Here is a 26,730-nt window from a genome sequence, read left to right on the forward strand (position 1 = left end):
CCTACATCATCAGCCATTCCAGACCGGAAGTAACTTTTCAGACTTTGATTACGACGGCAAACTATTTTTTTCTGTGTATTAACTTGCACGGATTAATTTTTCACCACAAGACTAGTAATATGCGCTAACAAAGTAAATAGCGTCAATTTTGATTTCAGTTGGACTTTAAAATGCACATATGGAGGTCCGAGAAATCCAAATTTTAGAACCCCCCTAATACCTCACATTTCAATGCGCGTGTTTGTGTGGTAATGTGGGCTGGTGTGGCTACAGTGCCAGGGCTGAATTAATCATGTTATCTTATAATCCCAGACCCTGACGTTTCGGGCTCAGTCTCTGATGTTTTTAAAACCTAGAAACGCCCCTGCACCTCAGTGGAAGAGATCTGAGTAAAAAAGAGAGGCCACACCCTCTGTGATCGTATATAATCACGTCCTCCTGCGTCTGATTTAGTGACAGTAGGCAACTCATAAAACTCAGGGATTTGATCTCACACAGCAGTTCTAAGTCATGGGTAAGTTATAAAATATCAGGTACTGCATGTTTTTTTCTGATATTGTCTGAATTATGAGGAACTTTTTGTTAGTGTGTAGCATTGCATAAATGTGCTACAGTATAATTACTTGATGATTGAAAGAGCTTCAGGACATATTTCCATGTTGTTTCTAGCATGCATTTATGGAGACGTCACGCAAATACACACCATCGGTGCATCAGGGGATACAGCAAAACAGGATAAATTAACCGTAAAGGGTGAGAAGAATGTGTGACTGCTTAGAACTCACATCTGACTTTTGTATGATTGCCAAATATGCAGCACTGCATTACAGCTTATATTAACATTGATTTAAACTTGTTATAGGGGTTGACGCCTCTAAAAAACTGGCTGAGGTTGATCTGACCAGGATGGAGAAATACAAGAGTATAATCACTAAAGTTGGCAGAGAAAAGCAGATGGACCCGGCTGTGATCGCGGGGATCATATCCAGAGAGTCCAGAGCCGGAAACACTCTGAAGGATGGGTGGGGCGACCATGGCAATGGCTTTGGTCTCATGCAGGTTGGTTAGAGCAGTGTTTCCCAACCCTGGTCCTGGAGGCTCACCAACACTACACATTTTCCAACTCTTCCTAATCAATCACACCTGAATCAACTCATCAGCTTGTTAGTAGAGACTCCAAGACCAGAAATATGTGGGTCAGATGAGAGAGACATCCAAAATGTGCACTGTTATGTGCCTCCAGGAGCAGGGTTGGGAAACACTGGGTTAGAGGAATAGATCTAGTCTATTTGAAAACAATAACTCCAGGACAGGGAGATCTTAGTATGAGGGATATACGGTGTGCAAGTGCACATAAGATGACATTTAGGGTGTTTAAACTAAATCTGAAAATAAAATGGAAATACTTTTCAGAGATAATACATGCAAAGTTTTAAGAAAGCATTAATGTGTAATATATTGTTTTGCATTAAGGAACCTAAAAATAATGAGCATTCTTTGGACTTTTTGTAGACAGTTAATGAGAAAATGTTGGATAGTTGGGAGGGACTGGGTACTAGTAATAACACAATATCAACCGCATGAATTCAACATATCAAAGCATGTACACAGTTTGTCAGGCCATGCCTCCAGCTAATGAGCCAATCCGAAGATTGTTACACAAAAAGAAGATGATGGATTGTTGTTGTTTTTTCAATGATTGTGTAAACTTGATTTTCCCAACTTCCCTTTTCAAAGCAACAGTTCCCCTGCAGTGCTCCCTTAATTTGCCACATGTTGACCCAATTTATTAATCTGTAACATATAGTTGTTATTCTCTTTATTACTGATGGGTTTTTTGTTTTATTTTGTTTTTTTCAGGTTGACAAACGCTGGCACAGACCAGTAGGTGCATGGAACAGTGAGGAACATGTCACACAAGGAACTGAGATACTCATTGGCTCCATTAAAGAAATTAAAGCAAAGTTTCCCCAGTGGACCCAAGAGCAATGCTTTAAAGGTCGGGTTAGGATACACTCGTATCTCAGAGTATCCATAAATTAACTCTAATTAAAACTTTGATTAACTTACAATTAGTGGATAAGTACACAAGGTCTTGTTTTTTTCCAATTTTTAAGATTTTTATTGATTTATTGATTAATTGGATTGTTGAATTTAACTGTAAAATGTACATTTCAAGATTTCACAAAGGTTTTAGAAGTAATGTTAACTTTGCAGAGTATAAATGTAAATAGTATGTGATCGCCTAGTTTGATTTGACGTGAGTGTTTCATGTGTAATTTATAATGTCTGTTCCAGCGGGAATATCAGCCTACAACGCAGGTGTGAAGAACGTCCGTACATACGAGCGTATGGATGTGGGCACCACAGGCAGTGATTACGCCAATGATGTTGTGGCCCGAGCCCAGTGGTTCAAAAGCAAGGGTTACTGAAGAACAGCAGTTATAATCTTTTAACCAAGTGAACCACTGTTCACTGTTCTGTATTCAGTTTTTCTGTATTTTTGGGAATGAAATAAAACTCATTTATTCATTTGATCATGTGTCTTTCATGTAACATAAATTTAATGAACAGCCTTTCTTCTCTGTGAAGCACAAAACATCTGAGAAGGGAACGAGACGTCTGACTTTTTACGCTATGTTGAAAGCCTCATCATGAATGTGTCTGAAGCACGTGTGCAACTATTCCAATCCGGATTGCCGCAGTGTCACCGTGATGGCACACTGCATTTTATTAGGTGTTGTTTGTCCCGTATAGGCCATTCACTTTTACATGATGTTTAATTAAAGGTGTCATATGATGCTGTTTTCAAAGATCATTATTTTGTATATTGGGTATAATAGAATATTTTAACATTCTTTAATGTAATACTCTAGATGGCGCCGCGGATGGCTGCCTCGGTGTTGAGCTCTCCAGTTGTTACACTGTTTTTGTTAGTTTGTCCTGTTTTATGTTTGTCATACGCTATCAGTTATACCAGGGACGAACTGCTGAACATTCGGCAGCGCACACCAACTGATCACCAACCAGTTTTTGATTCTTCTGGCGTTTTGCGGAACATTGTCATCGGTTGCGCCGCTGCACTGTGGAAACAGTATAAGACGCGCAGGCGTGGGAAGCGAGCCGGCGCACTCGTTAAGGTCAGGCAGCGCGGATTCAGAACGGCGCTGCCTAGCATCCATCTGGCGAATGTCCGCTCTCTCCCTAACAAAATGGACGAACTACTTCTGCTCTCACGCAAAAACAAGGACTTTACCAACTCTGCTGCTCTGTGTTTCACGGAAACCTGGCTGAACGAAGCCATTCCGGACAGCGCGTTACATCTACCGGACTTTCAGCTGTTCAGAGCGGATCGCGATATGGAGTCAACGGGGAAAACGCGCGGTGGTGGGACATGCTTTTACATCAACAGAAGGTGGTGTACTGATGTAACTGTGTTAAGGAAGATGTGCTGTCCTGATGTGGAAGTGCTTTTCATTAACTGTAAGCCGTTCTACTCGCCGCGGGAGTTTTCCTCACTCGTTCTCATCAGTGTTTACATTCCACCGCAAGCACACGTGAGTACGGCGCTGCAACAGCTGGCTGATCTGATCACAGAAACAGAACAACAACACCCGGACTCTGTTCTTATCATTCTCAGGGACTTTAATCAGGCAAAAATCACACGTGAGCTGCCTAAATTCAAACAGCACATTACATGCCCCACCAGAGACAATAATATTTTGGACCATTGCTACACCACAACAAAGGATGCATATCGCTCCGTCGCCAGAGCAGCTCTAGGACTTTCCGATCACTGCCTGGTTCATCTTCTACCAACTTACAAGCAAAAACTTAAAACTGCTAAGCCAGTAATAAGGACTGTAAAGAGATGGACCAATCCCTACCAGGACTTACTTATCATTCAACAATGATAAACCATGGTTCACACCAAAACTCAGACAGCTTCGTCAGGTCAAAGAAGATGCCTACAGGAGTGGGGATAGGATCTTGTATAATCAGGCCAGGAACACATTGACAAAGGATATTGAAGTGGCTAAGAAGAGCTATGCCAAAAAGCTGGAAAACCAGTTTTCCTCCAACGAACCTGCATCAGTGTGGAAAGGCCTGAAAGACATTACCAACTACAAGACACCATCCCCCAGCACCGACAGCAACAAGCATCTTGCGAACGAGCTGAATGTCTTTTACTGTAGATTTGAGACCCCCGATCAGACACCCCACACCCGCCCTGACCATCTCTCTACACAGCCATCAACACCTCCAGCCATCCCCCTCCCCTCCCCCCCTGCACTTCAGATCAGTGAGGATAATGTGCGTCAGATCTTCAGGAAACAGAAGAGAAGGAAAGCACCAGGCCCAGACGGTGTTTCACCAGCCTGTCTGAAAACCTGCGCTGACCAGCTGGCCTCTATCTTCTCACTGATCTTCAACAGATCACTGGAGCAGTGCAAAGTCCCTTTCTGCTTTAAACGCTCCACCATCATCCCAATCCCGAAGAAACCAAAGATCACAGGACTCAATGACTACAGACCTGTTGCCTTAACATCTGTGGCCATGAAGTCATTCGAAAGACTGGTGTTCGCATATCTGAAGGACATCACTGGACCCTTGCTGGACCCCCTGCAGTTTGCCTACAGAGCAAACCGGTCTGTGGATGATGCGGTCAATATGGGACTGCATTACACCCTGCAACATCTGGACAAACCAGGGACCTATGCAAGGATTCTGTTCGTGGACTTTAGTTCTGCCTTCAACACCATCGTCCCATCACTGCTCCAGACCAAGCTGACCCAGCTCTCTGTCCCTAGCTCCGTCTGTCAATGGATCACCAGCTTTCTGACAGACAGACAACAGCTAGTCAGAATGGGCAAAATCACGTCCGACAGCCGCATCATCAGCACCGGTGCTCCACAGGGATGTGTTCTCTCACCACTGCTCTTCTCCTTGTACACAAATGACTGCACCTCTAAAGACCCCTCTGTCAAGCTCCTGAAGTTTGCGGACGACACTACTGTTATCGGACTCATCCGGAACGGTGACGAGTCTGCGTACAGACAGGAGGTGGAGCAGCTGGCTCTTTGGTGCAGTTATAACAACCTGGAGCTGAACACGCTCAAAACAGTGGAGATGATCGTGGACTTCAGGAGAAACCCCCCTGCACTCCCTTCACTCACCATCATGGACAGCACTGTGACTGCAGTAGAGTCATTCAGGTTCCTGGGCACCACCATCTCTCAGGATCTGAAGTGGGACACTCACATAGACTCTATTGTGAAGAAAGCCCAACAGAGACTGTACTTCCTGCATCAGCTGAGGAAATTCAACCTGCCACAGGAGCTGCTCGTACAGTTCTACTCAGCTGTCATCCACTTCCATCACCGTCTGGTTCGGCTCTGCTACCAAAACCGACCTCCGTAGACTACAGCGGATAGTTCGGACTGCTGAGCGAATCACTGGCACTACCCTTCCCACACTCAAAGAACTGTACTCATCCAGAGTGAGTAAAAGGGCTCGCAAAATCACTCTGGACCCGTCACACCCAGCACACTTTCTGTTTGAACTGTTACCGTCTGGTCGACGCTACAGAGCACCGAGCACAAAAACAACCAGACACAGGAAAAGTTTCTTTCCCCAGGCCATCTACCTCATGAACACTTAAATGTTCCCCTACTGTGGAACAAACATGTGCAATACTTCCCTCAGACATTTCATTATAGCACCTTATAACTTTATATATATTTATAATTTATAATCTTTTTTTTTTTTTTTTTTTTTTTATACCTATGTTACTTGTCACTTGTCTTGTCACTTTATATTGTATGTGTACTGGAAGCTGCAAGCATACTTGGCAATAAAGCTCTTTCTGATTCTGATTCTGATTCTGATTCTCTAGGTTCTCTATGCCCAGTCTTTCTAAAACGTGAAGATTTCAACTTTCCGAAAAGTGTGGTGTGCTCTGATTGGCCAGCTGATCCAGTGTGTTGTCATTGGTCGAACACCTCAAGTGTGTTTTGGAAATGTAACATCCCTTACTGTAGTCGCAAGCTTCAGCTTCAGCTGTGGAGAATTACAGAGGGAAACAGAACACGTAGTGCATCTATATTTGTCATCTTTTCACCACAAGTTATAAGAGGAGAACAGAGGATACACTTTTTTGTAAACATAAATCATCTCTGCACTTTTGATCGGTGGATTGAAGCGCGCGTCCGAGAGAAGACTGTGCGCGAGCCACAAACAAACACAGTATATGCGCCACTGATCGCAGCAGCAACGAGCACTGCACTTGATTTAAAAAACAACACATTTCAGCGCTAGATCGCCTCTTATTTAACAAACGAACAAAATGAGTGCTCTGTTAGTTAACTGGAGATGTTTTATTTATTTGTATTGGTACATTCGTGCCGCGAGATGTTTCAAAAGTGGTGGGGACAATATCGACCTTAGCAAAAAGTGGTGGGGACATGTCCCACCCGCAAATTACACCTACGTGTTCTGTTTCACTCTATAATTCTCAACAGCTGAAGCTTAGACATAAAAGAAACTGAAGCATTCTTTGTTTCTTTCTGTATAGGCTAGTCACTCAGTTCCTCACACAGGATGAATCTGCAGGTCTCCGTCATTCTTCTTTTCATTTCTTTCACTGGAGGTATAGGCCATTCACTTTTACACGATGTTTAATTAAAGGGGTCATATGATGCTGTTTTCAAAGATCATTATTTTGTATATTGGGTATAATAGAATATTTTAAATATATTTTAGAATGTTTCTTTTCATTCTTCTTTTCATTTCTCTCACTGGAGGTACAGAAACAGCAAATACTGAAATGCATTATGTGCTAATCATACTGTAGAGCGCTAACTTAATGTCTCTCTCTGTCTGTAAGGTTATTCTCTCAAGTGTTACTCCTGCTCATCTGCTTTGACGGATTCCTGTGAAGCAAAAGTGGAGATATGTGCAGCTGGAGTTTCTAAATGTTCAAGCACAAGTGTGGAACAATCCATCGGTAAGTCCAGTATAATGTGAAAATCTGCTGTATAAGTAATACCGCTGATTTTCTAGTATAATGTGAAAATCTGCTGTATAAGTAATACCGCTGGAGAGAAAGTATACTTGTTAACTGCAAATCTTGGAATTGTTTTATTATTTTATTATATGGACATTTATGTCTTTTTTTACAGGTTCCACTAAGATGTCCGTCACAACCAAAGGGTGCGCACCTGAATGTGAAGCAGGGACTTTAACGCTACCAACTGGAGGGACAGTGACTAAGAGCTGCTGTAACACTGATCTTTGCAATGCAGCAGGTATTGGCCTTTGTTTGATCATGCGCTAGCAGTTTGATTTCATCCACAGTAACTTAAAATCAGGAAATTATACAAACAATAATTCAATATGAACAAGTGATTGTTAATAAGCAGCACAATATCAAAAGTAGTCAAGAATAGTGTAAAGTTATACCTGCATGAAAAGGAGAAGCTTATGAATTAGTCTAGTACTTTCTAGTACTACTTTAGTCTAGTAGTTTTATTGTTTTAAAAAAAAACTGTGAGAAATTGATCAACAAGGAACATGCAGTTTTCATAACTATTGTTATCATTATTATTATTATTGTAAGTTTTAGTAATGGAGTGTTAATAATACTAATTTCCTGACTGTTTTGATTAGATGGAGTGTATAAGGGAAGCTTCCTCTTGCTCGTGTTTCCTCTGCTCTTCTACTTCCTGTTTCAGTGAGTCCAGCTGAACTTCAGATTCTACAGCAAAGACTCAATATGATACACAATCTGAATAAAGCTTGTTTGTTGCTCTGCTGTTAAGGAACTGAAAATATGTGCTTTTTTAACGTTAAAAATTAAAACTGCCACATTAATTTGATTTGCATAAAGGAAAAGTTATTATAGAATGTAATAAAGAATTTTCTTTAATAAAGAAACATTTGCCGTTTTAAAAAGTGTGAGGAACGTCTGTAATAAAATATTTACTTATGTGTATTAAACATCTATCTCAGTAAGTGACCGGAAAATTGTTTAACTTTTGGTTCAATTAGTAAGTGTCACGGGTGGTAGTATATAAATAGAACATGAAGACAAATACTGCAAGAACACAAGCCGTGTGTTAGACCTGTTGCTACCGTGATTTACAAGCTTAGATGTGGGCCAAGGAAGGATGTCGAAACTCATGAGCTGAAAGGGAACAGCAACTGGATAGAGGTCTAAATCAGAGTTCAACACTGTGTGACAGAATATATCTCGTTGATTGAAAGGGCTGATGAGGCTGGCACCTCAGGGATGCGTCGTTGATGGGCCCAGGCGCAGGTCCACCATCTGATCTGGATACGGCCCGGATCCGGCTGACTTCAGCAAACCTCGGAATAAACAGAAAGACTAACATTAGCGTATATTTCATTCTTCTTATGATGTAACGAGTACATCGGGTGTTATAAGAAGTGTCCCCAGTTCCGGCTGACCTAATCTATGCAGCCTAATAATCAATTAACTGATTTGAATAATAGAAATGTATAATGTTCTATATGAATGCCAGGTAAAAGAGATGCGTTTTTAGTCTAGATTTAAACTGACAGAGTGTGTCTGCTTCCCGGACAACGTTTGGAAGACTGTTCCAAAGTTTTGGTGCTAAATAGGAAAAGGATCTACCGCCTGCAGTCGATTTTGATATTCTAGGTATTATTAACTGGCCGGAATTTTGAGATTGCAATAGATGTGAAGGACTATAAATATAATGCGTTAAGAGCTCGCTCAAGGACTGCGGAGCTAAACCATTTAGTGCTTTGTAAGTAATCAGCAATATTTTAAAATGTATGCAATGTTTAATACGGAGCCAGTGCAGTGTTGACAGAACGGTACTTTCTGGTTCTAGTGAGAACTCTAGCTACTGCATTTTGGACCAACTGGACTTTGTTTATAAAGCGTGCAGGGCAAAACTGGTCAAACATGATTACGTGATTAGCAACATATTTCTGCTTCAAATATTGTGCGTAGTTAACAGTGAGTGGTGGTTTCAGACATTATTTTATTAAAGTGAATTTGTCAGTGACTCGTACTGACTCATATTCTGCCTGGCAGTAAGAAAAGCTCCTACTGAAGGCAGAGCAGTTTGACCAATCAGATGAAAGGGGCGTTTCAGCACCGCCCACGTGTGCAAATTATATATTGTTAAACCGATGTGTAAACCACAAACGAAAAATGAAAAATCGAGCCAAAATCTCATTTTTCGTTTTTTAAACTAAACTAAAAAACGAATAAACAAGCTGGTTTTCTTTTTTCGTTATTTCATTACAAACAGGAAATGAAATGATCAGAAAGTACACGGACCGCATGGAATTATTTTATGACATTTGAATCCTCTTTAAAAAATTAAAAAATAAACTGCATGAAAGCACTCCAAGGGTTTTTTATTTTTATTTTTTTGAAAAAAAATTAGACAATAAGGCTGAGTAAACATCAAGGTGAGTAAATAATGACTGAAATTGCATTTTTGTTTTAACTGTCCCAAAGACAGTGACAGAAAAATAGTGTAGGGGTAAATAAACTTTAAAGGGTAACTAAACCCCATAGACAGTAAAAGAAATGGACACAGTGACCCCATTGGATTCAACTAAGAAAAGTGAAGTCAATTAGAAGCACTCACTTCCTGATGGCTGAGCGTACTGCGCAGACTCAAACTGAGCTTGACGACGTAGATGTGATGTGAGCAACCTGTCTGTCTTCTAGTAGCTGTGCCAAGAGAAATCTGAATCATTCCCTTCCGAAACTTGCAGAGACGGAGAGTGTGAGTAAGAGCTGTCCATAAGCTAGGAGCAGGAGCAACTTTTGCTAAGTATTCTGATTAATTATTTTGTCATTTTGCCTCCACGTCCCCCCGATTGCCCGCGAGCTTCTCCTCCTGTCCATACGGTAATCTCTCTACTGTGCGACAGAGAGTCGCGTGGTTATGACGCAATCGTTAGCCTATTTTTACAAAAACTGCTTCTACTATGTTATGTTATCATAACGTAGATACAAGGTAATGGAGCCTTTTATAAATATTTCTAAGTTTCTTTAGAAATAAATAATGGACAAATGGAGTCTTTAAACGCCACAGATGTAAAGTTATTCGCTGTTTAATTGACGCCAAAATGAATGGGAGTCAATCTGCACCTGCAGATCTGGAGCTGACTGGTTCAGTCTGGCACCCAATTTCTCTGGTCATAGTAGGCTAAAAAAAATAAAAATTGTGTTATGGTTTACACTTACAGTCTTATATTCAGTCATTTTAGAGATTTTAAAATGTTTATAAATACTATTAGTTAATTAACTCAAACTTCTGAGGTAATTTTCTCCAGGATTATTATTACTATTACGTTATCATTATTCCTCACAGGGTAGCAAGACGACGTAAAGTACATGAATCTGATGAGTTTTATTGAGTTGATGTCAATAGCGCTCTGTAGGCATATTCATATTTTGCCGCTATGTGACCCCAGAGGATTAACTTTAGCCTAACCATAAATTGAGATTAAAATATATATGATCACTCACATCAAGACGCCGCTGCGGTGGAGTCCATGCAGGAGGAGCAGCGTTTGGCACTGCGTCGCTTTTCAGCGCGAGCTGTGTGGAGAAGCCCATTTCCACCTCTATTGCGTTGGAGAAGCAATCCCGCGTAAAATGCAGGTTGCACACTTGAGCTCTAGGTGGGAACTTGCAGTCTTCCAGGCCAAGTGCATGCAACCACTGGCGCATAATTTCCAAGTCTGCTGGAAAGCTATGCAGTCCAGCAGTGCTGTTGCAACCAGCAACACTACACCTACGTACCATCCTGACCACTGTACTAAATACAGATAAATCTACACTAACTTGAAGCTATCCTAACTGATGCAATACTATGCTACTAACTAACTATGCTTCTAACAATACTACACTAACAACTAACTACCTAGGCTACACAAAATAATCTAAATAACTAAATAAATGCTATGCTAAATAGATGCTAAAATACTCTATCCTGATCGTTTTCAATACTCGCAATTCCAACTCCTGACTCGCTACAGTGGTTTTGACGAAACAAGATGTTTTTTTTTTACTGCCAAGGGCGTGGTAGCTCGTACCAAGGGCGTGGTGAGCTCGTACCAAGGGCATGGTGAGCTGGAACCTGCTTACGTCACGTGCCACCGCTTACGTCACGTACCACTGCAAACATCCAATAGGAAAATTCAACTGCAGTAGCTACCGTTCAACCTGAAGAGGGCAGCACTCAGACGTTTTTACACCATATATTGTAGAATTAAAACACTTTATACCCAAATGTCAAAAAAGTTACTCGAATCAATGAACAGCACTAAAAGCCCCATTCTTACAGATCATTAACTAAAAAAAGTTGGTTTAGGGTTTAGTTACCCTTTAACTTAAGCCTAACCATAAATTGTGATTAAAATATATATGATCACTCACATCAAGACACCGCTGCGGTGGTGGAGTCCATGCAGGAGGAGCAGCGTTTGGCACTGCGTTGCTTTTCAGCACGAGCTGTGTGGAGAAGGCCATTTCCACCTCTATCCTGATCGTTCCATTTCGAGATGTCTCTCCTATTGCGTAAGTAGATTACGCTATGGGAAAACTCCTTTTCTCGAGAATATTGAAGCCAAATTTTTGAAACGCAGTGCAGCTGCACAGCATACACAAATGAGCGGTCATTGGCTGTGCTGCGGCAACTGCATGAACCTATGACGGAGCGGCTCAGACGCATAGTCCAATCAGGGCAATTTGCGCCCTGACACGTCAGAGCCCGCCAGGATGGGCGTGGCCAGAGGCTATAAATTCAGCCCATCGTGCCGTCAAAGTCTTAGATAAAATTTCCTTCAGCGAACCTCCACTTCGCTGAATCTCTGGATAGAACCCTTCCCCGCCGTCGACGAGCATCCAGCGGAACAAGCCCCTGCTTCGCAGGTCTGAGGACATCGGCTTCCTTCGCCGCCTTCAGACTGCTGTTCTGCTGAGCCATCCGGCGCGCCGTATCCTTTCTTAACTGTGTGTTCGCCGTCGCGACACATTTCTAAAAGAGAAATTTCCAGCGAGGCGTTGTTTCAAATGCCTCGCACCAACTGCGCCTCGTGCAGAGGCCCTCTCATTGGTGGAGACCGTCACATCCTCTGCGCTTCCTGTCTGGGCCGTTACCATGCAGAAGCTGCACTCGCTAAGGGCAGCTGCCCTGAGTGTGACGAGATGGATCTCCCCACCCTGCGGGCTCGACTGGCTGATTTCGCCTATGACGACCCTGCTTCCCGCTCTCTCTCCTTTGCTTGAGCTGCGCAAACTGCGCCGTTCACAAGGGATGTCAGAGTGACGGTCGCGAGCAAGGTTCAGCGCCCGCGGCTAGCTTTCTTTACGTTCAAGAAAGCTACCCCGCCCTCGCATCCCGTTCGCGTGCACTCACTGGCGAAAGGAGGAAAGGGAGCACACACAAGCACTGTTCCCACAGTCTCAAACATTCCCCCAGCTCATGCTGGAAGTTTCATAAATGTAGCGCGCGTGCCCACTGTCATGTACGCACCCCTGCACACAAGCACTGTTCCCACAGCCATAAATATTTCCCCAGCTTACGCGGGAAGTTTAAAAGTACCGAGCGTGCCTGCTTTACAACACGCACCCCTACACACAAACACTGTCAACTCGACGCTCACTGTCCCCCCAACTCTTCAGTGTGCACCTTTACACATAAAAACTGTTCCCACATCAGTTTTCCCTCTAGCTCATGCTGGAAAAGTGACTATGGGTATGCCCGCTGTGCAGCGCGAGCCCCCGCTTATGAGCGCTGTACACACGGCATCAATAGCTCAAAACGGCCTGACGGCCAGGTCCATATCTCACAGCGGCCCGTCCCCAGCCTATATTCAACTCCTAGCAGTACGGGCCAAAGCCTGGGAAACTATCCCCGACATATCAAAATGGGTGTTGAACACAATAAAACACGGCTACTCGCTACAGTTTGCCCGCAAACTGCCGCGCTTTTCAGCAGTGGTCGAGACGAGAGTGAGAGAAGATGTTTCTCACGTTCTCCGCACCGAGGTGCTCAAACTGCTGGAGAAGGGTGCTATCGAAACAGTTCCCCCCTCACTAAGCGAGTCAGGTTTATACTGCCGCTATTTCCTCGTCCCGAAAAAGGATGGCGGTCTCCGACCCATCCTAGATCTCAGACACTTGAACAAAGCGCTGGCGACGCGCCCGTTCAGAATGCTGACGACCAAACATATCCTCGCGCAAATTCGCCCGACAAACATATCCTCGCGCAAATTCGCCAAATTCAAATTCGGATCTGAAAGACGCTCATTTTCAGATCCAAATATCGCCTCATCACAGGCAATTTCTGAGATTCGCTTTCGAGGGACAGACCTACCAGTACACGGTTCTACCGTTCGGCCTATCGTTGGCTCCCTGTAGTGTACATTCACGAAGTGTATTGATGCAGCACTTTCCCCCCTGAGACAGCGGGGAGTGCGAATACTGAACTACCTCGACGATTGGCTGGTTATAGCACAATCAGAGGCACAGTTAATAACGCACAGATCTTGGATCATCAGCCATCTAGAATGCCTGGGTGTAAAGATTAACTTTTCCAAGAGCACACTATCTCCCAGCCAGAATATCTCCTTTCTGGGTATAGTAATAGACTCTACGCATATGAAAGCGCGCCTCTCTTCGGAGCGCGCGCTCTCTATTCGGCGCCTAGCAGCATCTTTCAGAGCGGGCGCCCGAGCCCCCCTCAAAAGATTCCAGAGGATGTTGGGTCTTATGGCCTCAGCTTCAGCGGTACTCCAGCTCGGATTACTGCACATGTGCCCTCTCCAACGCTGGCTAAACAGCCGTGTCCCAGCTCACGCGTGACGCTCCGGCCACTTACTGATCAGGGCGAATCGTGGCTGCATCAAAGCCCTGACTCCCTGGAAAGCTATCGACTGGTACCAGTCTGGCGTGAGTTTAGGTGTGATTTCAATGAGAAAGGTGATCATGACAGACGCCTCCAACCTAGGTTGGGGAGCCCTCTACGAGGGCAGGCCCGTCTCTGGCCTTTAGTCAAGCCCAGAGAAGCGCCTACACATAAACTGTCTTGAGATGAGAGCGGTCGCTTTAGCGCTCAGAGCCCTGCTCCCATATCTAAAAGACGAACACGTTCTGGTCTGAATGGACAACATGGCGGTGGTGTCTTACATAAATCGCCAGGGCGGCCTCAGGTCTAACACCTTGCACGCCATGGCCAGGAGTCTCATTCTATGGGCTCAGCACAATCTGCGCTCGCTGAGGGCAGCGCACGTGCCAGGCATTCTGAAGCAGGGTGCGGATATGTTATTCAGAGACAATGTTCCCCCAGGGGAATGGTCTCTCCACCCTCTGACGGTTCAACTAATATGGAGCATTTCCGGCGAGGCAGAGGTCTACCTCTTTGCATCCGAAGACAATGCTCATTGACGATTATTTTTCTCAAAGAACACGGACACACTCACCCACGAATGGCCGAATCGTCCGCTGTATGCTTTTCCCCCGGTCACGATGCTACCCCAGGTCATCAAATGGATCAGGGAGAGAAAATGTGCAGTGCTTCTTATAGCCCCTCTCTGGAGCAGTGGTTCCCAAAGTGGGGGTGATTTCTATAAAAAAAGTGGAAAAAATATATAGGCCCTATATATTTTTGTTGCAATTAATTTAACCCTTTCGCATGTAAGCTATCGGGTAGATTTTCTGTTTGGCGAGTAAATCTCAAAAGGCTATCCGCCACACTGGCGGGTGAATGTTCATACCAAAATATGAAATTTGCAGCGCGCACGCGCTCTTCTGCCTCTAAGAACGAGCAGAGAGAGAGAGAGAGCGCCCCGGCCGCGCGCACGCACTCACTATTCAGAGCGGCCAGGCGTCAAGCTTCCCCGTACTTTTTGACAAGCGTCCTTGACAGGACGGCCAGAGCTTCTTTGCAGCTCAAGTCGGCGGCGGTGTGTTCATACAGTTAACGCTCTATCTGTTGACGGCGCTGAGGTCTGAGGAAAAAGCTCCCGCCACTTCCGCCGAAGAAGCGGTCGCCGCCCATTTATGTCCTGCTGGCAGTTGGAGAGCAAAGGCTGCGCACACATCTAAGCCATGCAGAACGTCTTCAGCACTCGCGGATCGTGCATACTCCGCCGCTGGACAGGCTGCTTCTGCTTTACACACCATGGCCATTCTTTTCTCGAGAAAAGGAGTTTTCCCATAGCGTTTGCAACGCAATACTCGTTCCCTTATCTCTCAGGGAACAGAGGTTACGTTCTGCCTTCCCTTCCACATGAGTCAGGTAACAAAACTGACAAAAAAAATGTAGCCTATTTCACCCCAATGATAGTAATATTTCATATTTCTCACATTTTGATCAATATATATATAGATGTTTTTATTATACATTTCAGATTTTGCTCTGGACATTTTTTTTAGGTTTGTATTCAACATAATAGGCCTATACCTTATTATCTCAATTAAAAGTACTGAAATGAATGTATATGTGACAAAAAAAAAAAAAAAAAAAAGGCTGTTTATTATTTTGGCCGTAAAAAATATGCTTGGCTGGTGGATTTTTTCATCTACCAGTCCCCGTGGCAGGTGAGCCAAAAAGTTAATTTTGGACCCTGGGGTGGGGGAGGTGCGGGGTCGCGGGGCAGCAGCGCATTTATCATGGGGGTCGCGGGCTAAAAAGTTTGGGAACCCCTGCTCTGGAGGACCCAGCTCTGGTTCTCCGAGTTGACACAATTGCTGAAATCAGCCCCATGGCTTATTCCGCTAAGGAGAGATCTCCTCAGACAGGCAAACGGGAGGATCTGACATCCCCGTCCCGACTTATGGGCCCTTCACTTATGGCCCCTCAACGGGTATCCGGGTGCCTCCTGGATAGGGTGCTGAAAACCATCACTGAAGCAAGAGCGTCCTCAACCAGGCGCCTCTACGCTCAGAAATGGAGGGTGTTCTCTGGCTGGTGTGCTACTAAGAGCCTGAACCCCCACTCTTGCGAGATACCGAGTGTACTCGCCTTTTTACAAGAGCTTTTGGACGTGGGTCGCACCCCCTCCACGCTCAAAGTATATGTAGCGGCCATACATCATTGCACGCTCCTGTGGCCGTACAATCATTAGGAAGGAACAACCTCATTGTCCACTTCCTTAAAGGGGCTAGGAGGCTAACCCTCCGCGACCCCCCTCTGTGCCTATCTGGGACCTCTCCACGGTCCTGGAAGCACTAAAGGGTGCCCCGTTTGAGCCACTTCAGTCTGCCGACCTGAAGCATCTCTCGCTCTAAACCGCTCTTTTACTGGCGCTCGCCTCCCTTAAAATAGTGGGCGATTTACACGCGCTGTCTTTGGTCTTCGAGCTCGTCCTGACTTGAGTTTGGATCTAACAACTGCAGAGCCGTCCTTAAGCCAAGGCATGGGTATACTCCTAAAGTGCTCTCCACTCCCTTCAGAGCACAGGTTATTTCCCTAGCAGCTCTTTCCTCACCAGAGGACAAAAGAGATGCGTATTTACTCTGTCCCGTCAGGGCTCTCAGAGTGTATCTAGAGCGTTCTGCCTCGTTCAGACAGTCAGAACAGCTTTTTGTGTGCTTTGGCGGCCGCACTAAGGGTCTCGCCGTCTCAAAGCAGAGATTATCGCGCTGGATAGTTGACACTATAGCGCTGGCTTATGAGTCTAAGGGCCTTCACTGCCCCTTAGGCATCAGAGCTCATTCCACAAGAGGCATGGCCTCGTCTTGGGGTGCAGCGGCTGGCTGGGCCTTGCCGTCCACATTTATCAGGTTTTATAACCTACAAGTCCCTGCTCTGCATTCCAGGGTACTTTCAGTATGAAATGTGTAAGCACAATACCCCATAAAATGTGGGCCCGATATCATCCGGTCCTTTTTTACATAAACTTAGTTTGTATACATTATATATATTACATTATATCATTTATTAAGGTTTGGCCCTCATTGGGCCCACTCCTCCTTTTTCCCTTATGAAGCCCGTCACTGACCGGCTTATTGGGTTCATACTTTACTCTTAAGGGCTTCAGGCTTCTTGCCTCAGGCTTTATTAGAGCGAAGTTAAGCACGCACGGCGTTTCAAAGGGGATTCCCATAGCGTAAGCTACTTACGCAATAGGAGAGACCTCTCGAAAGGGAACGTCTCGGTTACTAACGTAACCTCGGTTCCCTGAGATGAGGGAACGAGTATTGCGTAACTCGCCGTGCTTGTGCTTTGGTCAGGGAATCGCTTCAGTCGATTTAACCTAAGACTTTGACGGCACGATGGGCTGAATTTATAGCCTCTGGCCACGCCCACCCTGGCGAGCTCTGACGTGTCAGGGCGCGAATTGCCCTGATTGGATTACGCGTCTGAGCCGCCCCATCATAGGTTCATGCAGTTGCCGCAGCACAGCCAATGACCGCTCTCGCTGCTCATTTGTGTATGCTGTTTCAAAAATTTGGCTTCAATATTCTCGAGAAAAGGAGTTTTTCCATAGCGTAAGCTACTTACGCAATAGGAGAGACCTCTCGAAAGGGAACCGAGGTTATGTCAGTAACCGAGACGTTTTCAATACTCGCAATTCCAACTCCTGGCTTGCTCGCTACAGTGGTTTTGACGAAACAAGATGGTTTTTATACCGCCAAAGGCATGGTGAGCTCGTACCAAGGGTGTGGTGAGCTGGAATCTGCTTATGTCACGTGCCACCGCTGTAAGATGTAAACACAATTGCGAGGATAGAAATTGCAATTTCTTTCTCAGAAATCCGAATCCAATTGCACAATACATGCCCGGTTTCACAGAAAAGGCTTAGGCCTAATCGTCCCAGACTAAAATGCATGTTCGTCTTAACTGAAACCAATCTTAAAATATATCAGTGCCATTGTTTTGTCTCAAAGATGCAATAATGTTCTTTTTCTAAGGCATGTTTATAAAAGCTACTTAAATGTCCAACCCGTTCTCATCTCAGGGCGTAATATAAGGCCGTTTTGTCACGTCCTTCGGCGTTTTTTCCCCACGCATATAGCACCCTTTTGCGTATAGATGAAACGCACATGGCTTTCAACCAACTTCAATGTAAAACCATCCGTGATGTTATATCACACTCAGGGCTTCGCCAGTCATCAAACGGCGGCGGAGAGTCAAGCGGCGGCGGTGGAGAGTCAAATGGCGGAGAGTCAAGCGGCGGCGGTGGAGAGTCAAATGGCGGAGAGTCAAGCGGCGGCGGTGGAGAGTCAAATGGCGGAGAGTCAAGCGGCGGCGGTGGAGAGTCAAATGGCGGAGAGTCAAGTGGCGGCGGAGAGTCAAATGGCGGAGAGTCAAGTGGCGGATAGTCAAGCGGCGGCGGTGGAGAGTCAAATGGCGGAGAGTCAAGCGGCGGCGGTGGAGAGTCAAATGGCGGAGAGTCAAGCGGCGGCGGTGGAGAGTCAAATGGCGGAGAGTCAAGTGGCGGCGGAGAGTCAAATGGCGGAGAGTCAAGTGGCGGATAGTCAAGCGGTGGCGGTGGAGAGTCAAATGGCGGAGAGTCAAGCGGAGGCGGAGAGTCAAATGGCAGAGAGTCAAGCGGCGGCGGAGAGTCAAGGGGAGGAGAGTCAAGCGTTGGAGATTCAAACCAAGGAGTCTGAGACTGTATTTGTTCTTAGTCTTGTTCCTCTGTCTTCCCCACTCTCTCCAACCTCTCTCTCCTACTTCTTCTTCTACTTGTACAACTATTCTTCCTTCACTTTCTTCCAAACTTTCACTTCCACCAAACAGACGAACACCTCTACCTCTTCACACTATTCTCCCTCTGTCTCTCCTCCATCTGCCTCTTATATTTCCACGTCTTTGATTCAGGAAGGGCCACGTGTGAAGAACAGAAGAAAAGGTAACTTTTTGCATGGTACATCTTACTCCACACTGTTAATAAATTTGTTCCCAGTCAGAGTTGACTTCATGTAAATTGGATTAATTTGGCTAACCGGGTCATTGGTAGCCAGTTCACAGTATTTAGTTATTTAGTTATTTAGCTGTGGCCAATGTCCAAGGGCTGTGGTTAATGTCAGTCCCTGACTTAAGGTCCTTCCACACTGAGTCCGAAATTTTCGTATGCGTTTTTCCGTATTCGTCATTCGGTGGCTCTGAATTGTCAAAACACCATTCAAAATTATTGCTACTGATCCGAAAAACGCAGAAAATCGAACCCGATCCGAATTTTGTTATGACGGCAGTGTGTAAACGTGACTGACAAAACATATTTATTCGTCATATTTATTTTTTAACGTGTGAAAATTTCTGAAGCAAATTTCAGAGTCAGTGTGCAAGGACCTTTAAGCTAAGAGGACTTTGGGAAAACCAATCCTGTACATTTTGCTTACAAAAACAGGGACAAATTTACTTTGACATGAGCGGAAAGGACTGTATATCACCTCACATGTGAAATGATAAATTTGGACTGATTCAGCTACAAAGCATGGCATCATGGCTTAATATAACTTTCCGTGTCTTTTCATCATTTCAGGTTGCCGAAAATGTAGTAGGCAGAAGGTTTTCCTTTTTGATCGAATAACTGGGGAACATTTAAATGAGGTAAAATGTGGTCTGTTAGGCTGCTTTCTTGTCTAAATGACTGATTCTGACCTTTCAAAGATAATAAAACAATATGTTATGCCCTATTCAGTGATTGCTTAAACAGTTAAAATAAGTATTATTCGTGTTTGTGTGTGTAGGGGAAAGCCGAATTGAAAGTCCACTGGTTGCCATGCACTGTGTGGTAAGTCATATTTTATTAATTATTTGATTCTCAGTACTCAGAAGCAAATAGCGATGAGGTGGAGGCATTTGGAAGAGCTAGATCCGGCAGGTAGGCCCTTGTAACCTTTAGGACATGCATTCCGATTATGAAAAATTATGGAATAGTCTTCCGAGCATTCCAAAATCAGAAACACTCTCTCAGTCCAGGCTAAAGACAAATATCTGGACTGTCTTTAGTCTGGACTGAGAGAGTGTGTCTGAATTTGGAATGCTCGGAAGACTATTCCATAATTTTAAAGACAAATGGGAGAATGACCTCCTTGTCTTTATTTAGAATATTCTATTTGTAAGATCCTGGAATTTTGTGATTAACACAATGGATTGTAGGTAATGAGGAGCTGGACCATTCAGTACTTGCTGAGTAATTAATAGAACTCTAAAATTAGCTGACAGACAGCCAATGTATGGACAATAAAATGGTCCTGATGTGATCAGTTTTTCTGTTTCTAGTAAGTTCTCTAGTGGCTAGCTCTAGCTCTGAACTATCTTATTTATTGAGCCTGCAGGACATCCACTTGGTAATGCATTACAAAAGTAGCAGTGTTTCATGTACACATAAATTAATCTTTCAGCATCTGAAACACTTATGTGTCATAATTTTGTTGTTTCCTGTTGTACATGTGTTGGAAATGTGATTTTCCTCATCCTTCTAATGACAACTTAACCCCTCAGTTTATCAGAAACATTTTGAAATCAGTCAATTTTGTGATACATGGCTTGCAATGTATAGGAACTGTATGGAACATTGTGTAACTAGAGCTGCCAGACAATTGTAGTTTAGTAATACAATATTTTCCTGTGAGATGCACTGTTGTATAAAAATGTGTAAAATGAAAAAACACCAATTAAGTCCAAGTACCTCAAATTTGTTATTAAGTAAATTGAGTAAATGTACTCAGTTGCATTCCACCACTGGGCTTAACCAGAGTTAATGCTTTAGGTACTCCTATAAAAATGCAATATTTCCCAGATTTAACAGCTGCTCATACAGTATGTCATATGCTTCTCTAAAAACAAACACACACCCGTGGGATTCTGAAAGGAATATGAGGCTTATAGAAACCAACAGTCCTTCATGGAGTCCAGGAGTCGTACGGCCTCTGCTGTATTCTCCATGTCAGGAAGGGTTCCTAAAGGCATCTCGGACACATCCACGGGACACAATAAATTACTGTACAGTGTGTCATCTTTATCTTTGCAAACCTAACAGATGAATATAAGATACTGGTCATTGGTAATTGCGACTTTTTATCTCACAGTTCAGATGCGAGGTGGAAACAAGTGAGAATTGCCAGATATAGACTCGCAATTTCTGTATTTATTTCTCACAATTCTGAGTTTATATCAGGTTTATATCACTAAATTGTTTCTATAGTGAGATATTGTGGAGAAAAGAAAGTCAGAATTGTGAGATTTAAAAACAAACAAAACAAAAAATTCACTTGCCCTTTTAATTGTTTTATTCTATGGTGGAAACAAGCTTCCATAGGAAATAAACATTACAATCATTTAGTTACCTATTTGTAACTCACTAAATGCAACTTAATTTTTGTCCTTTTCTTATCAAGCTAACAAGTTGAATCATGCTCTCATGAACTTTACAATTAGATTATGTGACAGATTAACCAGCAGGTGTCAGAATTGTATAAAAGTGAGAGAGATCACGAGTTTAAATAATGGTTTAACAACCATACTCCAAGACATATGGTAAAAGGTTAACAAAAAATGAACTGTTGATTAAAATGCTGAATTTGGTTTTACATTGTGGGTGTTGTTAATGAATAGGCTAGGCTTGGACGAGGTGCTGGTAACCCAATGCACAGGACAATATGTGACACCAAAATAAAAATGTTCATGATTCTGAAGCTGAAAATACAGAATTATCTTAGACGAACATGCTTGCACTCTTTCACTGACTAGATATATTTAAAATTATGTATAGGCTACTAGATGCAAGCTGGTCGATGTTTGGTGATTTGACCACTGGATCAGAGTAGCAGCCTAAAGTCTCAAATCATCAGCAAGTAGATACAAAATGTTGAACTTTTTGCTGTCTTTTGCAAACACAGCTTGCTCCGAGTCCGAAACGTGTAAAATTAAAACAAACAACCACATCTGAGTATTTACAAACATTATATTAATATATGTGTATTAATAAAGTGATATAGTTTAAAGTCAATACAATCGCATCTGCATCTTTATTTTATGTTGTAACATGTCCTGCTACTTCCAGTGTTTTCTGTTTTGCTTCCTGGTATTCGACTGGCTGCGATCAGTGGGACTGTCCTTAAAGGCGCAGTACACGTTTTTCTCTTGTTTGTCTACTGTAGTCAGGGTTGGGATCCGAGAAAAAAGCTCGTTTGAGCTACAAAAAAAAAAAAAAAAAAAAAAAAAAAATCCTTTCCATCTCAGTCAGAACAGAGAGCAATACAGTACTACATATAAAATATTAGATATCCCGAGGTTGACGACGTTGATTGTATCTTACAGCCTATTTGTTTGGAAAAGCGTTTTAATCTCTGCATTTTAAATTTGAAAGCAAAATCACCTGTATTGTCTTTTCAATGCAGTGCATGCTGCATTTGAATATAATGATATTGTTTTTGCATTGTGGCGGATTTTACGCAGGTCTTATGCAATGCCAAAAGTGTATTGATTGTAACCTAATTCTATTCCGCTTGGTTAATGCATTAATGTGAACCAACAATGACTAATTACAGCATTTATTAACCTTTTACTAAATAAAAATGCTTGTGTTCATGTTAGTTCACAGGGAATTAACTAATAATAACAACTTTTGCTAAGAATTTATTTTTATTTATTTATTTATTTTGCTAAACTTTCATTAGCTAAGATTAGCTGATATGCTTTCATTAAGATAAGATAGGCTAATAAATTCTGTAGACGTATTGTACATCATGTTAACTAAAGGGGGTAACAAATGAAACCTTATTTAATCTTCAAACTGTCTCTGGTGACTAAACAAAAGGGAATTCCACAATGTCAACAGTTGATTTTGCCCCACCTTCACAGAAGAACTGCGAAAACAGAAAGAGAAACCAGTTCAACTACGATCACAAGTTCACACAGATCAGCGGTCTTGATTGTTTTGTTTAGTTTTTTTCACAACATTTTCGAGTCATCATGGGTAAGACAAATAATATGTTATGCTAAATAATACCTCGCTTAATGTGATACTAATAGTAGCCTAGCAGGCAAATTACATTAATGTTCTGTTTGTAAATCAATTATTGACTTTTTAAAGGCCTTCAGACGATTCTTGCCATGTTTTTTCTAGCATGCATTTATGGAGACGTCATGAAAATAGACACCACCGGTGCCTCAGACGTGACAGCAAAACAGGATAAATTAACCGTAAAGGGTATGACTGACTAACTGTGTCCAGTAACCAAACTTTGCCAATATATGCACCTTATTGCATTTTATATTAACAATGATTTATTCTTCTCAAAGGTGTTGAAGCCTCCAAAAAGCTGGCTGAGCATGATCTGGCCCGCATGGAGAAATACAAGAGTATAATCACTAAAGTTGGCAGAGCAAAGCAGATGGACCCGGCTGTGATCGCGGGGATCATATCTAGAGAGTCCAGAGCCGGAGCCGCTCTGAAGGATGGGTGGGGCGACCATGGCAATGGCTTTGGTCTCATGCAGGTTAGAGGAATAGATCTAGTCTATTTGAAAACAATAACTCCAGGACAGGGAGATCTTAGTATGAGGGATATACTCAAGTGCACATAAGATGACATTTAGGGTGTTTAAACTAAATCAGAAAATACTAATCAGAGACAATACATGCAAAGTTTTAAGAAAGCATTAATGTTGTATATTGTTTTGCATTAAGGAACCTAAAAAATAATTCTTTGGTCTTTTTGTAGACAGTTAATGAGAAAATGTTTGGATAGTTGGGAGGGACTGGGAAATAATACAATATCAACCACATGAATTCAACATCAAAGCATGTACACAGTTTGTCAGGCCATGCCTCCAGCTAATGAGCCAATCCGAAGACTTGTGTTACATAAAAAGAAGATGATGGATTGTTGTTGTTTTTTCAATGATTGTGTAAACTTGATTTTCCCAACTTCGCTTTTCAAAGCAACAGTTCCCCTGCGGTGCTCCCTTAATTTGCCACATGTTGACCCAATTTATTAATCTGTAACCTATTTAGTTGTTATTCTCTCTTTTTTTCAGGTTGACAAACGCTACCACAATCCAGTAGGTGCATGGGACAGTGAGGAACATGTCACACAAGGAACTGAGATACTCATTAGCTCCATTAAAGAAATTAAAGCAAAGTTTCCCCAGTGGACCCAAGAGCAATGCTTTAAAGGTCGGGTTAGGATACACTCGTATCTCAGAGTATCCATAAATTAACTCTATTAAAACTTTGATTAACTTACAATTAGTGGATAAGTACACAATGTCTTGTTTTTTCCAGTTTTTAAGATTTTTATTGATTTATTGATTAATTGGATTGTTGAATTTAACTGTAAAATGTACATTTAGAAGATTTCACAAAGGTTTTAGAAGTAATGTTAACTTTGCAGAGTATAAATGTAAATAGTATGTGATTGCCTAGTTTAATTTGACGTGAGTGTTTCATGGGTCATTTATAATATCTGTTCCAGGGGGAATATCAGCCTACAACGCAGGTGTGAAGAACGTCCGTACATACGAGCGCATGGACGTGGGCACCACAGGCGGTGATTACGCCAATGATGTTGTGGCCCGAGCCCAGTGGTTCAAAAGCAAGGGTTACTGAAGAACAGCAGTTATAATCTTTTAACCAAGTGAACCACTGTTCACTGTTCTCTATTCAGTTTTTCTGTATTTTTGGGAATGAAATAAAACTAATTTATTAATTTGATCATGTGTCTTTCATGTAACATAAATTTAATGAACAGCCTTTCTTCTCTGTAAAGCACAAAACGTCTGAGAAGGGAAAGAGACGTCTGAAGTTGACGCTATGTTGAAAGCCTCATCATGAATGTGTCTGAAGCACGTGTGCAACTATTCCAATCCGGATTGCCGCAGCGTCACCGTGACGGCGCACTGCATTTTATTAGGTGTTGTTTGTCCCGTAAAGGCCATTTACTTTTACATGTTTAATTAAAGGGGTCATATGATGCTGTTTTCAAAGATCATTATTTTGTATATTGGGTATAATAGAATATTTTAACATGCTTTAATGTAATACTCTAGGTTCTCTATGCCCAGTCTTTCTAAAACGTGAAGATTTCTACTTTCCGAAAAGTGTGGTGTGCTCTGATTGGCCAGCTGACCCAGTGTGTTGTCATTGGTCGAACACCTCGAGTGTGTTTTGGAAATGTAACATCCTTTACCATAGTCGCAAGCTTCAGCTTTAGCTCTGCAGAATTACAGAGTGAAACAGAACATGTAGTGCATCTATATTTGTCATCTTTTCACCACAAGTTATAAGACGAGAACAGAGGATACACTTTTTTGTAAACATAAATCATGTCTGCATTTTTGATCGGTGGAACGACAAACAATACGTGTTACTCTACATTGCACAAAACTCCGCATTTGAACAGTCAATAGCAAATACTTTAACAAATAATTACACATACTTACAGGCTCTGATTCAAAAGCGTTTTTTTTTTTTTTTTTAATAGCCTTTGTGCACAGCCCGACCTGTACTCTCCTAGGTTCAGGAAACTGTCCTCCGTAAAATGTGCTGCACACACGCGAATATTTGGATTGTACTGTTCTAGAACAGTGTTGTAAATAAATCTTTACCACTGATTCCTAATTGCGGCCACTTTCGGTAGGCTAAATAAAGTGCCGCTTTTGCTTTCGCATAGAAACACACAGCATCACACAACATGGCGTGACAACACTACTACGACAACTGAAGCCACGCCTTCTTTTTTTGCTTATGCATTTGGGCGGTATTATGCAAATATTTGCAATCGAGGCGTTAGGTCTGAATCTGCCTTTTAGATGGGATAAATCTTTTTGTAGGAGACTTTGAGCTTTGTAACTTTGCAGATCTTATACATGCACAAACCGGAACATAACACACTAAAGAAAAAGGAAAACATGAAAACGCATCATATGACCCCTTTAACAAATTTCAGGAGGAGCACTTTTAGATAATCAAACAAAATTGCACAGGAGGAGAACGTTTGGATAATCAACTCAATTGATTGGATGATAGGAGTTATACAGCCGACGTACCTCTGTCCCACGACAGTTGTCCAGCATCCCTCCACCACCTCAGCTCCTCACTAACTATTCCTAACATTTCCAGAAAAAATATATATACTTTCACACAACCTTTTATTTCACTTTACTTCCTTCTCTTGCCTACACATGCAAATTAAGGGATTTAACTAATACATTTCAAGTATGTTTGTCAAAAGTGACTACCTTTTACTGAAGCCTACACCTAATAAATCTGGCCTCTTATGATTCACTGGCTTGGGTGTGCTCTAATAATAAATTCACGGTTGCAAAATTTTGTAGCCTTATATTTCTCCACACCTTAGTGGAAAATCAACAACAAAAAACTGTAGATATGTACCCTGTAATTTTTAAAAAGCTTATTTGTATTGTTACACTATTATTACAAAAAGGTACACAGTGTATGTTTGTTGTATCATAATAGTATAATAAGTACCCCTTAGTTCTAAAATACTTACAGTATAAATAATTTGTTAATTCTCCTGGTTGTTTCTGTCAGGGAATCACAGAGGTTGCAGACAAGATGGTAAGGTTAATAGTTTATTTGCAGGAAGTGCGGAGATGCAGACAGATGGTGAGTAACAGAAACACAGAATAACAGTGGATGCTTAGCTGGTTGGTAATGTCTTTGTCTTTCTTTCTCTTTGCAGATGATGTCGGGCTGAAGGCAGAACAGGATGGCAGGCAGGACGGATCGG

The 26,730-nt window shown here is 42.5% G+C and overlaps 3 protein-coding genes and 1 long non-coding RNA gene across 7 annotated transcripts; all 4 read left to right on the forward strand.

Moving 5' to 3' along the window:
* The first annotated feature begins 331 nt into the window (after positions 1-331).
* Positions 332-3,892, forward strand: LOC307171457 (lysozyme g-like). The gene is made up of 5 exons (XM_079893069.1): positions 332-514; positions 670-753; positions 863-1,059; positions 1,861-1,999; positions 2,299-3,892. Exons 1-5 carry the CDS (start codon positions 511-513, stop codon positions 2,430-2,432), a joined length of 558 nt encoding a protein of 185 aa, XP_079749195.1. The 5' UTR covers positions 332-510; the 3' UTR covers positions 2,433-3,892.
* LOC307171452 (lysozyme g-like) lies at positions 466-24,950 on the forward strand. Of its 3 annotated transcripts, none has more exons than XM_079893059.1 (5): positions 466-514; positions 23,104-23,187; positions 23,280-23,476; positions 24,017-24,155; positions 24,454-24,691. In XM_079893059.1, the coding sequence occupies exons 1-5, from the start codon at positions 511-513 to the stop codon at positions 24,585-24,587; spliced, it is 558 nt and encodes a 185-aa protein (XP_079749185.1). In that variant the 5' UTR covers positions 466-510; the 3' UTR covers positions 24,588-24,691. The 3 variants fall into 3 exon arrangements, with proteins under 3 accessions (XP_079749185.1, XP_079749184.1, XP_079749183.1); XM_079893058.1 differs by lacking the exon at positions 466-514 and adding an exon at positions 22,841-22,953 and having other exon boundaries at positions 24,454-24,950; XM_079893057.1 differs by lacking the exon at positions 466-514 and adding an exon at positions 22,869-22,953 and having other exon boundaries at positions 23,071-23,187.
* On the forward strand, positions 5,897-8,019 carry LOC307171460. The gene is made up of 5 exons (XR_013823556.1): positions 5,897-6,007; positions 6,575-6,649; positions 6,887-7,006; positions 7,182-7,307; positions 7,669-8,019. It is a non-coding gene; the product is annotated as an uncharacterized lncRNA (long non-coding RNA).
* LOC307171451 (uncharacterized protein) lies at positions 18,318-22,902 on the forward strand. Of its 2 annotated transcripts, XM_079893056.1 has the most exons (4): positions 18,318-18,879; positions 19,513-19,580; positions 19,721-19,764; positions 22,839-22,902. In XM_079893056.1, coding segments are annotated over exons 1-4 (672 nt in total). In that variant the 5' UTR covers positions 18,318-18,320; the 3' UTR covers positions 22,840-22,902. The 2 variants fall into 2 exon arrangements, with proteins under 2 accessions (XP_079749182.1, XP_079749181.1); XM_079893055.1 differs by lacking the exon at positions 22,839-22,902 and having other exon boundaries at positions 19,721-22,168.
* Positions 24,951-26,730: the final 1,780 nt, after the last annotated feature.

This window comes from Squalius cephalus, assembly GCF_949319135.1.
Source record: "Squalius cephalus genome assembly, chromosome: 14".
Classification (NCBI taxonomy): domain Eukaryota; kingdom Metazoa; phylum Chordata; class Actinopteri; order Cypriniformes; family Leuciscidae; genus Squalius; species Squalius cephalus.